The sequence below is a fragment of the Onychomys torridus genome, chromosome 15, assembly GCF_903995425.1.
Source record: "Onychomys torridus chromosome 15, mOncTor1.1, whole genome shotgun sequence".
NCBI lineage: Eukaryota > Metazoa > Chordata > Mammalia > Rodentia > Cricetidae > Onychomys > Onychomys torridus.
The window spans coordinates 16,239,135-16,255,841 of record NC_050457.1 but is presented as its reverse complement, the minus strand read 5'-3'; the positions used below and the strand labels follow the sequence as shown (position 1 = coordinate 16,255,841).

General features: G+C 47.5%; 1 protein-coding gene across 1 annotated transcript in view; it reads right to left on the bottom strand.

Moving 5' to 3' along the window:
• Serinc5 (serine incorporator 5) overlaps window positions 1-15,133 on the bottom strand; it is a 96,583-nt gene extending 81,450 nt beyond the window's left edge. The window contains exon 1 of the mRNA XM_036206990.1: window positions 14,945-15,133. Coding sequence (XP_036062883.1) covers window positions 14,945-14,971 — 27 coding nt within the window. The 5' untranslated portion in view covers window positions 14,972-15,133. The remainder of the gene's footprint in view (window positions 1-14,944) is intronic.
• Between the last annotated feature and the right edge of the window lie 1,574 nt (window positions 15,134-16,707).

The window sequence follows — 16,707 nt, the reverse complement described above, 5'->3', positions numbered from 1 at the left end:
TACCCCCTTAATTTATGACTGTGTTTGTTCTGTAAAACTATGGACTACTTCCATGTGGCAACAGGGAACTTGGTGTCTGAGTTACTGTTCTTTTGCTGTGAAGAGACATTATGACCAAGGTAACTTTCAAAGAAAGCATTTAATTGGAGGCTTGCTCACAGTTTCAGGGGTTAACCCATGGTGATTATGGTAGGGAGCCTGGTGGCAAGTAGACCACCATGGCACTGGAGCAGGAGTTGAGAGCTCAGGTGATCTTCAAATTGCAGGCAGGGAAGGACAGACTGGATCTGCACACCTCCAACAAGGCCACACCTTCTAAACTTTCACAAATAGTTCCACTAACTGGGGACCAAACATTCAAGCCTATGGGGGGGGGGGGGGGCAGTCTCATCCAAACCACCACACGGGGTAACCTAACCTGTGCTTCCAAGTCATGACCACTCAGAAGGATTCCAGGAAAAACTCTCTCTTTTTCTCTTTAAGATGAAAGCTGTGCTGTACATTGACAAGACCATACTGCCCCTTTGACTCTACCATACTATATCCCTCTGCGGGACACAGCCAAGTTCTTTCAGTCCTGGGCAGCTAGCAGGAAAAGGATTGAGTCAGAGGTCACTGACAATGAAAAAAAGCTGACTCCAGACAGGAAGATCCTGCCTCTGGAGCTGTTTACTTTATACAGTAAAAGAAAAAGAAAGCAACACACAGATGGGTCAGAAGGACAGATCCTCCAGCACCAAATTTCTGGGAGTAGATCCAAAGGGGCCCTGCTGGACCAATACCAGACCTCACAGCTGAACAGAAGTGTGACTCGAGGACATCCTTCATGAAGAAAGCTGAAAGTTCAGGGCTTCTTGGCTATTCCAGGCCTCACGTCTCACCAGGAGTGTGACTGGGTCATCCTTCTTGAAAAAAAGCCTGCAAGTCCAGAGCTTCCAGGCTATTCATCCTTTTCTTATTTTGATAGTACACATGTTCCAACAGGATTTGTGTGTCAGGGAAGATCTGAGCTCAACAGGAAGGGCTGTTTTCTCTGTGAGATACCAGAGAACAGGACCCAGCCGAACTAAGCTGCATAATAATCCTCCAGATGCACACAACTGAAATGGTGTTGAATCACACCGCAGCAGACCTGGGCACCAGCCTCCATCCAACTGCTGATATCCCTCCTCCCGCCAGTCCACAGCAGCCTGAGGCTGTAACTTCCAGCACCTATTTCTATAAGCATGCCAAGTCTTTTTCAAAGTAAAGTGTCAAATTTATCATAGTCTTAGGTATTTCTTAGCAACCTTAGATTTGTAAAATTGTTAACACTAGTTTTACCAGGGTTCCCTTTCTAAATTAATTATTTTATGTGTGTAGATTATTTTGCCTGCATGTACATGTGTGTACCACTTGCAGGCCCGGTGCATACCGAGGCCAGAAGAAAGTGTGAGACCCACTGGGACTGGAATTGCACATGGTTGTGAGCCACTGGGTGGGTGCTAGGAATCGAAACCAGGTCCTCTGGAAAAGCAGACAGTGATCTTAACTGATGAGCCACCTCTCCAGCCTCAAGCTTCCTTTTCCTTAAGAATGTGTTAGTGACAAAGTGTTGATGTTTATGTGCACCATGTTAATTTTTCCCATGAGACCTGTGGTTTTTCTTGCACACTTCGGCACACACAGCATGAGTGCATGGTGTACTATGCACAGTGTTTTCTGCAGCACCTTATTTCCAGGTCTCTAAACCTAGAAAGAAGAATACTGAAAACGATGTGTATGCTATTTATTAAATATTAATCTTAATGAATTAAATATGCCACACAGGTTCTGTGCATCTGCATGTGTGACATGAGCGTGCATGTGAGCGTGTTAGTGGAGGCTCAAAGCTGAAGTCAGTTATATCTTCCTGATCACTTCTCACTTTGACCACTGAGGCAGGGTCTCCCAAGTGAACGCAGAGCTCTCTAACTGGCCAGTCCAGTTAGCCAGCTTCCCTGGCATCTCCTGTCCCCACCTTCCAGATTTTCTCCACTGAGCTATCTCCCTTGCCTAGACGTCTGCTTTTTAAGAATTCTTACAATATTGAAAATATTCTCTCCTATAGGAGATTAAATTATAGCACAGAGAACAGTCCAGTTTATTATAACCCTTGAATGAAATACAACAAAGTACTGACAGGGATTGCTCTTCCTAGGACCAAAAGTCACAGTTTTTTTATAATCGTATTGCTTAGATGCTTATACTAACCATATATTTTTAAAGCATAAAGTACTGAGGTTTTGCTTGTTAGTTGATTTGGGGAGGGAGATTTTATTCTTGTGTGTGTGTGTGTGTGTGTGTGTGTGTGTGTGTCTGCCATGTAAGGGTATGTGGGTACACTTGGAGTCCAGAAGAGGGCATCAAATCCCCTGGATCTGGAGTTACAAGAGGACGCCTGCCACCTGGCACTGTGTGCTGGAATTGAACTCAGGTTCTCTGGAAGAACAGCAAGTACTCAAGCCCTGAAGTACCTCTGTAGTCACTTGAGGACTGTTTTAAAATTAATTTCCATGTCTTATTACTTTAACACTTCAATAGTCAGTCAGGCAGTTGGGGCTGACTTGTAGTTCAGCAGCAGAGGGCTTGCTTAGCATGATGCAAAGCCTTGGTAGTCATCCTCAGCAAGAAAAAATGTCCCTCTGATATGTGCTGCTACTTAGAGGCCAGCTCCTCATTTAGGCTTGCAGATGCCTAATGGGTAATGGAAACAGGAGATGTGCTTACTATGCCTGCTTTCATTTTATACCTGCCTCCCTTTGCTATCCTAAATTCTGGGCAGAATCTGGAGACAAACATGTGAATCGTTTAAGACACTTCCGGGAGTTGCCGGGCATCATAAACGAGGGCTTGCTCACTGCCCACTACCCAATGCGCAGTTCCAGACCACAGTCTGCCCGCCTGCAGTCACCTTCACTACGCCTGCTCCCCACCCCCCACCCCCCACCCCCCTACCCCGACCTCTGACTCTGGCTCCTTCCTATAGGACCCAAAGCTCTTTATTAGCTCCTTGAAGGGTAGGCATGTGGCTGCTGGATCTCAGCAACCTTCTCAATAAATTGCTTTCCTACTTCACCATTACTTTTGCTGTTTTGGTTTTGGGGTGAATGGCTGAACTTGGTCTGTTGGTGATAGTACCCACAGTCAGCCAGGTACGAGCAGTGACACAAGAAAGGGTTCAAATGCAGGCCCCTGGGGATGTGACATTTTACCGTAGGTGTTCTAGCTGCCGGGTCCCTCCTAACTACCTTACTAAAGCTGCTTGCAGGAATAAAACCAAAACTTAAAGAAAGCAACTTTTTAAATCCATATTTAGGCCTCATTAAAGAGAAGAGGCTTCAAGCAGCTAGACCTGGCCCCAACCAACAATTACTAAGGCTCACTGTACTCACCGTATCCCTTACACTGATGGTTGGAGCATCTCATGGGCTTTGCAGGGAACTTCTAGGCAGCTGCATGCTCATGCAGCAGCGGCTTACACAGTTCTTAGAGTCACCAATCAAGCTTCAAACCGCCACTCGGGGTGGAAAGGGAGAAAACTTAGAACAATCAAAAACTCTCTATCCTGGGGATTTCTGGGCCCATAAACGGTCCACTGTCCAGACTTGACAGTACATTCCATTTTCTTTCAACACATTTTTATTTCTGCTACTGTCCATGAGCAGCTTGAATGCTTTTCCAGATAGCACAAGAACAAGGACTCAACTTGCCAGATAACACTGCCCACCTGCTACCAGAGCGAGGCTCCCAGGCCTCTAGTAACATTCCTAGCATGCTGACTGCCCCACCTGCTGCATACGTGGTTCTCAGAAAACATCTAAACTAAAAAAAAAAAAAAAAACAAAAAACAAAAAACATTAAGATGGTGGAAAATACCCAACTAACTGCCTTCTTGAAAAATAAAATGAAAAGGGGTTGGCAAGATGGCGCATCAGTAAAGCAGCTGCTGCCAGCCCTGCTTTCAATCCTTGGAATCTACACGGTGGAAGGGGGCAATCTAGTAGGTTGTTCTCTAAATCTCACACACACACACACACACAACACATACACATACACACACACACACACCCCACACACACACCACACACACGCAACACATATACACACACACACCATATACACACACCACACACACACCACATACACACACACACCACACACACACACACCACATACACACACACACTCACCACACACACATGCACATATATAACACACACACCACATACACACACACCACACACACACACTCACCACACACACACACACACCACACACACACACATATACACACACAACACACACAGAGACACACAACACACACAGAGACACACAACACACACAGAGACACACACCACACACACACATAAAGAATTCATAGCTCTAAGCTCAAAAATATGAATTTTCAGATTAACTGTAAATGATCTAAGTACTCACACAAAGGTAGAGACCATCAGATTAGGTCGAAAGCAAGACTTGACTGTGTGGCGTCTACAAGGGACACAACTTTTAAGAAGGGACAGATGAGATGAGCGTCAAGAGAGTGGTACAGCCATAAACACTGAACACAAGCTGACGACAAAAAGTATTACCAGACACCAAAGGGATCGTTCTACAAAGACAAAGGATCAATTGAGTCAGAGGAGATGGCTCACGCCTTTAATCCCAGCACGCAGAAGGCAGAGGCAGGCAAGCTCTTGAGTTCAAGGCCAGCCTGATCTAAAGAGCGAGTTCCAGGATCAGCTCTACAGCTACACAGAGAAACCTTGTCTCAAAAAAAAAAAAAAAAAAAAGGCCACCAAACAAAAACCAAAAAACAAAACCAGAGCCAAAAAAAGAACTAACAACCAAGCAGAAGTTAGCAAAATAGAAAATGAAGGATTAGAGCAGATGTGGCAGTACACACCTGTAACCCTGCTCTTGGTAGGCTGGCACAAAAGGACCATGAGCCTTGGACCAGCCTGGGTCACACAGCAAAGCCTTATCTCAAAACTGAAAGAAAAGGAGGAGATGAAAGCTGACAGGGAAAAGCAGAAAAGCCTTATCTTCCGCAAGAGCAATAATAAGCCCGAGCCAGGCAGTGCTGCATGCCAAAGATGCCTCAATAAACCAGCAGGGCCAGCATCCGGATCAGCCAGTCAAGGAGCTGGCCACAAGACTGACTCCTTGAGATGAGGGAGAGAACGGACTCCTACAACTGTCCATGATCCCCCCCCACATACCCCTTCATGTAGGCACCCACACGCATGCACACGAATAAATAAACGTTAAAAAGAACTAAACTCCTTAATTTTGAAGGCTTTAATAAGTTTGGGTTATCTTATCTATAAATCTATTAATTTATGTTTCTAGGCCTGCCTGAGATATACGTAGCAAAAAAGAGCCTCTATCAAATAAATAAGGGCAAGGAATGAAGCTCAATGGTAGAAGACTTGTCCAGCATATGTAGGGCCCTGGGTTTCCACCTCCAGCACTACAATAATAATGACGGTAATAATAACAGTAATAAATCAGTAAACATCCTAGCTACATTAATTAAGCAGAGAAGGGACACATATGACCAGTATCAAGAATGATAAAGGAGACATGACTACATATATGTGTCAAACAACCTGACATTTATAATCATAAGCTAATAGAAGAGATTCTTTTATTGAAAGAAAAAAAAAAAGGCTTATCTTTATTTGTGTGTGCATGCACATGTACCTGCAGGTGCCTCTGGAGACCAGAAGAGGGCATCAGATCTCCTGGGAGCTGGAGTTACAGGCAATTGTAAAGGCACCAGAGGCAGTGCTGGGAGCCAAGCTCAGGTCCTTTGAAAGAGTAAGTGCTCTTTACCACAGACCCATCTCCCCAGCCCCTAGAGGAGACATTTCCAAAGGACTAGCACTTCGGAAATCCATCACATTCACCTCCTGTCAGGTTGACAAATCAGATAGATAGGAGATGATATGATTAGAACTGACCTTTGGCAGGACTGACTGACAGGCAGTGTAGGCCTACATTCAGGAAGAAGGCGGGAGGGAAATGGGCAGTTCTGTTTATACCCTGCTTTTCCCGCCTTCCTGCCTTCCTCCCCAGCCCCTGCTCTGGTCAGGTTCCACTTCCCCGCGGTGGGGCCATCACCAGAGCAGCAGAGTGCTGAGTGCCAACGTCCGCTCCATGCTCATGGCCTGCAGCCTCTGCACTTTGGCTCTCACTTGCATGCCCCCCCCTCCAGTTGTTTCCCAGTGCTCAAGAATCTGTCACATGCAGCTGCATTCCCCGACGCGATGCTAGAACTTGGATAGTGACTATTAATATCTACTCATCCTCCTGTTGTGGCCCTGGGGCAGGTCTAACCCTGACTACTTGGTAAATGGCAGCCAGGGAGGCTGACAAACCTCACGCACTTCTTGGTAGTTAATAAATTCTAACATGGTAAAAAGGCACATGGTGTTATTTTTGGCATAGTGGGCTCAGAACACTGAGGCAGTAGGATTGCAAATCTGAGGCCAACCTGGGCTGCAGAGTGAGTTCCAGGCCAGACTGGGCTGTTTTTCTAGTTCTAAGTCTGTCACAGACTTTTTGGTTTGGGTGATAACTAAGTACATAAAAATAAATTTGATAATGGAAAGTGTAAACTCCAATGTGAAGCACCACCGCTTCAGAACGGCCACTCTAGCTGGACAGAAGCTCGCCGAGATGTACAGACTTCTACCTGCACGGGAATGGGGAACTAATATGCATGTGGGGGAGAGGACACCTTGCAGGAGTCAGTTCTCTCCTCCAACCACACAGGTCCCGGGGATTGAACACGGGTCACCAGGCTTGGCTGCCAGCACCCTGACCAGCTGGGCCATCTCACTGAGACCTCGCTTTTAATTTTATTTATGGATAAAAGATTCTCGTGCAAGGCTAAGACAAAGCAAAAAGTATGGACCTTCTTATTGGAAACACGTTCACGGTACACAGACATAGCTGTGTGTACAAATGCAGGGATACACGGGATACCTCCAGCCCTTTCATGTGCTCTTACTCTGCATGCTCCGAAGGGGAGTGTCCCACCCTACACAACCCTATCCACTCTGCTTCCCCAGAGAGCAAAGCTCCAAAGCTGAGGGGACAACCTTCAGTGAGCTGTGAAGAAAGCCACCTTAGGAGAGACATTACCCTACAAAACTACCAATTCACAAGTTATCAATAAGTGACAGCCTTTCATTTGTATTATCCTGGATGTATCAGCTGACATGCTGCTTTAAGGAGTTTGTCAGCTCTAACACAAAGAAACAGCAGCGATGAAGTAAGTCAATAATGCTCCAGGGTCCACTTGTAAAACTGAGGAACCCCACAGATACAGAATCCTATGACAGAGAAGTCTCATTACTATGGTTACAAAGCACTGCCATTGTCCCTGAGAACACCAGTGCAGATTAGGGCATGAAGTCAGGAACAAAAGACCGAATTCCTCCTTGTTCCTGAGATCAGAGCAAGTCAGGAGAGCCAGCCCTCCATTAAAGGACTCACAGAGTCCAAGAACAAAAGGCCGGGGGAAAATTCCACACAGACCTCACAAGCTTTGTTTCAAAATGCAATTAGCCAGTCTATAAAAATGTTGTGTAAACAGAAGTCTGATTTTCCTTCGACCCCCCATCTTCTCATAAACAGGACTTTGGGGTGGGTATAAGTTTGTCCCACTTTTCTTTTGACTAGACAGTGTTCTCGAGAAGCAAGGAAGGCTGTCAAATCACTGTGCTGTAACATGCCTTCAAACCCAGAGCTTCAAAACTTGCCCTGTGATACAAACCCAGTCCAACTAAGTTTTTCCATAGCAGCTGCTTTCCGAACACTTCAGCAACTTTAATCTCACAAGGCAAGCCACAGAAGAAAAGCCAAGGGCAGAAGCCTTCTTAAAATGCAGGCAGATGGTTTATATCATCAAACCAAACCACTGTTTGAGTTTCCTATACATCCTACACTGACTCACAGGCTATACTGTCAAAATCGTTTTAAATTATCACTAATAAGAAAAATAGTAGTTAATATACAAATTAGAAGATGTAGCAAATGCTTTAAAATATTCTTTTACTAGGGCCACAGTGGGTCACTTTTGACTACTTAGAAAGCCTAGGATTTAAGGACAATCCCAGTGGTTTAGTTCGGTAATTTGACCAACACTGCTCTCGACATTCAATTGTAACACTAAACTCAACCAAGAAACAGCAATATGAAATGAAAACTCACTAGCATCCGCCTTGGGGTGGTGAGAGGGTACATGGGCTTTAGTCATCAGGTGAGTGGGCCAGCACTTCTCAGCCTCTGATAAGATCAAGGATACTGGAGCAAGGGCATTTGAGGCAGGTTTTACCACCTTAGACACAGCGTGGTCCAGAAGGAAAAGCAATCACAACAAGGCCGGTACCCTCATGCAAGGAAGGCCAATACCGCAGGCCCAGCAGCTGATGTAAGAGCCTTCCTCAGCTGAGTCAGCGGTGCACACCCATGACTCCAGCGCTGGAGAAGCTGAAGCAAGAAGGCTGCAGTGAGTTCAAGGCCAGCCTGGGCTATAGGTACATAGTTCTAGGCCAAACTAGGATACAGTAAGACCTGTCTGGGAGGGAAAAGAAAAAAGAGAAGAAAAGAAGAAGAAATAAGGAGGAGGAGGAGGAGGAGGAGGAGGAGGAGGAGAAGAACAAGAAGAAGAAGAAGAATTATTCCTATCATCCCAGCACTAAATGGCAGAGGCAGGAGGATTGCCATAAATTCATAGCCAGTTTGGCTCAACAGCAAGTAACAGGCTGTCTTAGTCTCTATTCTAAGAGACACCATGACCAGGGCAACCCTTATAAAGAAAACATTTAACTGGGGCTGGCTTACAGTTCCAGAGGTTCAGTCCACTGTCCTCATGGCAGGGAGCATGGAGGCACCCATGGCACTGGAGCAGTAGCTGAGAGCTACATCCTGGTCCACAGGCTGAGATGACACTGGGCCTGGCTTACGCTTTTAAAACCTCAAAGCCCCTCCCTAATGACACACTTCCTCCAACAAGGCCACACTTCTTAACTTCTAATCCTTTCAAATAGCGCCACTCCCTGGTGACTAAGCATTCCAATATATGAACCTGTGGGGGCCGTTCTTATACAAACCACCACACAGGCCAAAAAGGGCTACACAGCAAGCGCTCTCTCTCTCTCTCTCTCTCTCTCACACACACACACACACATGCAAGCAGGGGTGTGTGGTGTGTGTGTGTGTGTGTGTGTGTGTGTGTGTATGTGTGTGTGTCAAAATGTGTCAAAGGACCCAGACAACACAGCTCTGAAACAACAAGCAGCCATGGCATCATAATCACTGCTTTATCCTCTGAGAGGTTTTAGGATAATTACATCTAAACACTTGGGCAACTACTGATAAGGCTGACGAGACTCAGTCTACTCACTGCCAGATACCCGGATTCTGAGTGAAATCTACTGGCAATATTTACATGGAAAACAGCAGTCAGGGAGCAAGTAGTAGAGCAGGGGTGTGACTTTATCTCTTCAGCCCAGAGATGAGTCACAATCTTCTTTCCATTTCCTTCATACCAGTGGCTCCACAGCACTCATCCCACTCTGCTTTACCACACAGACCCAGCCCAAAGCCATTTGTCAGCTAGTCCTGGGCAGCTACCATGAATTCTAAGAAAACAAACCTGTGGGAGCCACCTGCATACCAACTACTCAGCTCACCCAGCAACCTTTACTCGCTTTTCTGTGCAAGGGAAAAATGGGGCAGAGGCTTACCTCTCCAACACTGGAATGTGATGAACCCTGCCAAGGGGTTGAGGCAGTACATAGGCATCCGCTATATTCTGCTTGCATTTTATACACTAAAAAAATGTAAATGACTAGAAAACTAAAAGTGTCCATACTAGTGATAAGCACAGGACCCAAATTCATTGCAACCAAAACAAAACTAGACACAATAAAACAAGGAAAAAGTCAGAACCATGACTTGGTATGTATATTAAATGGTGTGTATATTAAACAATGGTATCTATATTAAACAAAATAATGGTATACATATTAAACAATAAAAAGCTCAAAGTTAAAGAAAAGACTTAAAATGACTGAAATGACAGCTTTACAAAATAAAATCACATATATTAAACAAAAATGAATGGATCTATTAAATATCAGAACATGGCTCTCTCTGGGTAACAGTAATTTTTCTTTTCCTCAATGTTTCATAATACTGCTACATAATTTCAAAAGGGTATCAGTCTTGAAAAGAATAAATCTGTGCCTGACCCTTCCAAAGGTGGGAGCCTCTGATGGAGGAGACCCAACAAAGAACAGGGGGGCCGGGCGGTGGTGGCGCACGCCTTTAATCCCAGCACTCGGGAGGCAGAGCCAGGCAGATCTCTGTGAGTTCGAGGCTAGCCTGGTCTACCAGGCGAGATCCAGGAAAGGCACAAAGTTACACAGAGAAACCCTGTCTCGCAGGAAAAAAAAATAAAAGGAAGGAAGGGAGGGGAGGGGGGTGGGGAGGGGAAGAAAAGAAAAGAAGGAGGGAGGGAGGGAGGGAGGAAGGAAGGAAGGGAGGAAGGGAGGAAGGAAGGGAGGGAGGGAGGGAGGGAGGGAGGGAGGGAGGAAGGAAGGAAGGAAGGAAGGAAGGAAGGAAGGAGTATTATCTCACCAGGCATGGTGACACATGCCTTTAATCCCAGTACTCAGGAGGCAGAGCCAAGCCAAACTCTTTGAGACTCAGGTCAGTCAGAAATATATGATGAAATGTGTCTCAAAAACAAACAAACAAAAAACCCATCAGCCACACACCTGCAATTCCATCACTGGAGAGCTAGAGGCAGGAAGATCAGAATTTAGGGTCACCCTCAAGTTGGAAGCCAGTGTGAGTTATATGAGACCCTGTCTCAAGAAAAAAGGAGGAAGGTGGGAGCAGAGGAGGGAGAGATGGGGAGAGGATACGCAGACCTGTCTGTAAACATCCAGGCACTTTACCCTTGCGTGAAACCGCTGTGGAGCTGGACCGAGACTTCACTTTGCCTATGGCAATCACAGACTGCACCTATCCACAAAGCCCTGCTCCTGCGGCAGTCATGGTTGCCTGAGACCATCCAGAAGTTAGCCAAATTCTGCCTGTTAACTTCGGGTGCTCGGATCTGCCCCAGGGAACTTTCCACTCAACATGCATGCCACAGCATCAAGAAGGCAAGTCACAACTTCCCAGACTTCAGAAGAACCGCAGCACCAGAAAACAATTCGGCAGAACTTCAGTTGCTAAGTGGGTGTCTGTGACTTGGACCAGGTACGAAGAAGAAACAAACCCTCTCACCCTCCCCCTGGCAGCCATGTCTACCAAACAGCCTACTTGCTGCATTCTCAAAACTGCCTAAAGCCCACTCAGTGCCACTGTGCTGTACTAAGAAAAACAGGGACAATTGTCAAGCTGAGAAATCAGCCAACCAGAGCCTGGAAAAACCAGTATCCAAAGGTCTGGATCTGTCTGTTGATTCTTCCTCCCTCCCTCCCTTCCTTTCTTCCTTCCTTCCCTTCTTTCTTTCTTTCTTTCTTCATTCATTCATTCATTCATTCATTTATTTATTTTCTTCTTCCTTCCTTCCCCCTCTCTATTTATTTATCTGTTTGTTTGTTTATTATTTATTTTTTGTACTTCAGTTTTCTCACCTGTGAAAGAAAGGGCTGCTACCTAAAATAATGATCTATTTGTAAACCAGACAGCATACTAGGCACTGAAATAAATCTCTGCCATCACCTCAGCCTCATGGTATCATGAATGCTTACACTGGCCTGCAGGGAACCCTGACAACTCTTTCTCAAACTGTCTAGGAAAGGCTGTCTAGATGGTTTTTAAAGCATGCATTGTAGCAGGAATCTTAGAGGTCTTATTAATAAAAATCAAACCTGAAGCCAGGTATTGGGGTGAATGCTAGAAGGTCAGAGAAGCAGAAGCCACAGCTTCCTCACCTTGCCAGTTCCTCAGCTGATCCTATTTCCTCAGCCTGGAAGCCTCTGTGTCCTCATATCCGAATGGATCTCAGCTGAACTGCTGCTCAAAAGCCTGAAAGCTTAACCAGCCAAAATGCTTCTAGTTTCTGGTCCTCACGTCTTATATACCTTTTTGTTTTCTACCATCACTTCCTGGGATTAAAGGCGTGAGTCACCATGCTTGGCTGTATCCTTGAACAGAGGGATTTCTGCCTCTGGAATGCTAGGATTAAAGGCGTGTGCTACCACTGCCTATCCTCTATGTTTAATATTGTGGCTGTTCTGTCTCTGAGCCCAGATAAGTTTATTAGGGTGCACAATATTTTGGGGAACACAATACCACCACAATGCATCTCATTTCACCTCTAACAGGGTGTTACAGCTCCCTGACACCTTCATTCCCAACCAGCCCCTAAGTTGGAAGAGCAAGGAAGCTTTCTGTTTGTCCCTAGAGGCCTGTGCCACAGTGAGGTACTTACTATGTGATCTCTGCCTCCATTAGCATCCATTAGCCAACACCTAGGCAAAATCTGAACATCACAGTAGATAGAGCACGAGGAAGCTGACTGTCCTGTGGCAGGCAGGAAATGACCAGTAATGCCTTGGAGCTGGGTGTGGAAGCACATGGCTGTAAACTCAGAAGGCTCAGGCAGGGGGATAACCACGATGTCAAGATCAGTATAGGCTACAGGCTGAGTTCCTGCTCAGTCTGGACTAAAAAGTAAGAAAAGAGGGCATCATTCATCGTGTGGGATTATAGGCTGACAATCTCCAATCATATCTGGCCCAGCAAGTGCTCTCACCTGCTCTAAGCCAGTCCAGCCCCTGTGCCCCTCCAATGCACCTCAATTCTAGAGGCATCTTCTCAGACAAGCTTCTCACTCAACCCTCCCAAGGCCGTTTTACTATCCAGCCTTGCCACAATTTATTATTGTTGTTGTTGTTTATACACTAATGAAATGCCTCTACACTTATGTACATACACAGGTCATTGCCAACAGAGATGTTTGGTTTCCTACAACATATCCTCCTCCTAGCACTTAGCAGGTGTTTCTGAGACAATAAGGATACAACTGGCAGACTTAGTTTCTAGTCATGCTGTGAGGTTTGAGGGGTTCATTTTATACAGGTTAGGGGCTGAACTCAGCCAAGTGCATGCTGGGCAAGCATTCTAACATTTACATACCCTCTACATCCACATACCCTCACATAAACTCCTGCTAGGGGGTCCACAGTCCCTCCCAACTCTATAAAATCATGGTGTGATTGGCTGCTCACTCCACTGAAACCTACCACACAGTGAGGCCTCCAACAGCCCGGAGAAAGCAGAAGTCATTATCCTGTGGGGAATAGCCAAGACTTGGTTCTTTCCTAAGTCCTAAGAGGGGGTTTTAGAAACAACTCATAAATCCTGGCAAAATATTACTCATACCAGTATTTTCTTAAAACTCATTTAAGTACTAACAAAAATTTTCAGAGCCTGAAGTCAGGCACCTGTCCCGAAAGAGCTTCAAAGGGCTTCCAACGGAGAAGGGCAGATGTCCTCAAATATATGCAATTACGAATATGAAAAGCGTTGCACTCGACTGAAGAGTATCATGAGAACAAGAATAATGAACTGGAGGTGCTGCTCAATAATAGAGCACTTGCCTAGCATGAACAGGCACAAGACTCTAGGTTCATTCTAGCACCACGTTAAAAAATGAGAGAGTGAGAGAGCAAAAGAGAGGGGGGGTGCAATTTTCTTAAAACAATCTTTTCTGGCGCTTCTTGGTCTCAAAAGCTCTCGTTAAAAAGGAGGACACTGATGGGACACAGTCCTTTGCTCACTGCTTTCCAGACTTGGGGAGGGGGTGTCATTTTACCTCAAATCAAAAAGCCTCAATCTCCTCATCTCTGAAAATGCCAGCATGACTACACGGCAAGCACAGTATTAGACCTCAGAAACCAAGATGACTCCACACCGCCACCTCAAAGAAGGCAGGGCAGATTACTGGCCACTGTAACCGGTGGGTCGAGAGACACAGCTTAACCCCTACAGCCCTTATAGCTGGCCTCCATTGTCCTGACGCTCCAAGTAAACAAGACCAGTCTGGCACCTCAATGCCCACCCACCGTGATCAAATTCCGGGGGGGGGGGGTGTTTGTTTTTATTTTTAGTAACCCATTAAAACCAAACAAAAAGACAGAATCATCGTGGGAGAAGAACATCCAGATGGCTTTACCTCGTTCGCTGTTTTTCTAACCCTGCAGATAGAAGGGAAATTAGCATTAAAGGGCTAAAACCTAATAATTCTCTCCTGTTAGGAGACGCCTATGGCTTGGCCATCGAGAATTAAAATTAGCAAAATTATAAAACAGGTTCCAGCAAGATGAGTTGCAAAGGAGGGTGTGAAGGCTCGTGCCCGGGTCAGGGTTGGGTCGGGTCCGGTCTGTAAACCCAGGAAGCAGGGCTGAGCCTTCCCTGCGCCCAGACTTGTGCCCAGGAGTTTGCAAACCAGGCTCCCAGACGTTCTCACGACTACCGAGCCCACGTTCCAGACTTAGAGATGCCAACGCGCCTTGCCTGGACTGACTCGGGTTGTATTCGGAGTGTGGAAACAGAGATCTTGTCCAACCCCACGTTTTCCCTCGGTTCATCCCACAGGCAGTGCAGCGGCAGGAGAGCTGCGGAGCTCAGCGCCACTCACTCACACGAGGCTCCGGCAGGAGGTGACACGTCCCGGGAACCGATGGGATCCACGGCTCCAACCCCGCTCGCCCAGCCAGCCCGGAATCCCGGAGGCCTGACGCCGAGGTCGCGGGGATTGCCTCTCGGGCTTCCCCGCGTCCCTTCCCGCCCACACGTTTTCCGGAACCCCAGCCCGGGCGCGCGACCCGCGGCCGCGGCCGCGTCCACGGTTCTGACAACCCGCGCGGCAGCCCGTCTCGCTCACCTGGCCAGCACAGCACCGGGCAGACATCGCCGCGGCCGACGACCTCGGGCACGCTGCCCGCTGGGCCTGCCACCCCGGCCCTCACGGCTCAGTCGGCGAGCGCACGCACGGAAGCGGGTCGCGCTTGGTAGCCTAGCCGCCAGCGAGCCGAGCAGCCCCAGCCGAGAGCTGCGCACCTCGGCCTGAAAACAACCGCCGCCAAGCCCCGCCCCGCCCCGCCCAAGGCCCCGCCCCGGGACCGCCCCGGGACCGCCCCAGTCCGCAGATCCTGCCCACATCTTAGGCTCCGCCCCCGTAGTCGGCCCCGCCTCGGCCTGGGCCCCGCCCCTCCCCGGGCGGTCCAATAGGCTCCATCCTTTCCGGCACTTCCGTCCGGGTAGGCGGTGGGAATGCGGCTGACCAGCCTGCAGGTGTTACCCACCCGCCCGGTTTTCGCGGCGGCGCCCCTCCGCCTTGGCTCCAGTGAACTAGAACCGCTTGCCTTCGCTAGTAAAGCCTGGAGCCCTAGAGAGAGACTCCCTCCCTCCCGACTGTCCTGCGCTGGTCCCACTACCCGGGCATCACTGCTACTGGGGCTGTGATCGCCTCTCCTCTTCGGAGGCATCCACCAGATCCCTGTTCGGGAAACCCCTCTGGCCTCCCAACCCCTTCATCTGCGGGGTCCACCCATCCTCAGGTGCCTGGCTCTCCCACCTGCTGTCCCGCGGAACTCTGGGTGCTCCGGGCTCTGGTAAGAGCTCTGTCCCGAGAGTCGGTCTCGGAATTCAGGGACTCAGTTGGCGTCCTCGCTTCCTCTCACCTGACCCACGCTGAAAAGAGGATTCTAACAGTTGTTTGTTGGATGCTAAGGAGACCTGGGTTTTTCTCTCCACCTGAATCTCTCTCCTCGTAGCCACTTTAAATGTAGAGTTATTTGTTAGTATGAATATTAACACCAATCCCTTTATTACTGAAAGAGTATTTCAGATAAACATGACTGTACCCATTTGAGGAAAGTGACGTGGAAGCCCAAGCATGTTAAATAGCTTGCCCTGAAGTCTCAGGAAGTGAAAAAGGCAAAGCTGAGAATCCTAGTGTCTGGTCCTCGCACACAACCCAATGCTTGATCTTCACAGGACAGCCTTTGTCCATAGTGTCTCGGGAAGGTTAGGAGGTAGAGGCTAGAGGCAAACTTTTTGACTATCAGTGTCTTATCTTCCAGCGACTTAGATCCAGGAGTTTAGAGTGACATACACCACGGAGCAGGCCCTACTTGGAGGCCAGAAAAGTTATGAAGACGGTGGCTGTAACTAAAAATAAAGGGGTGTGGGAGGTGGTACACCAGATCAAGTCGGCACAGCGTCTTGCTGGGTGGCAGCCTTGACTCAGAGCCAGGATCTCCCTGGGGCCTAACAGTGAGCCTCCTTGTTTGCTGCAGGAAGGTCACCTGACTTCGAACTTCAACCCCTGGGGAAACCGGTTGGACATCAGGAGTTTCAGTCTTGGTGGTAACCGTCCAGCAGGTGTAGGCGGATGCAAAACCCACAAACTTTTGAGCTGGGACTTATCTACTCCTTTAGGAGAATCCTCACCAAATATCAATGGGTTAGGATCAGAGGCTTCCTACCAGAGTCCTTTTTTGTTTTTATTTGTTTGCCAAACATATGCTAGGATTCAGAGCATGGATGTCAGTGTCCTGGAGAGAAAGCATACATCTTAGTGAACTGGAGGAAGGACTGGGATCGGAGCTGAATGGTAGAGCACTTGCCCAGCATGCATGAGTT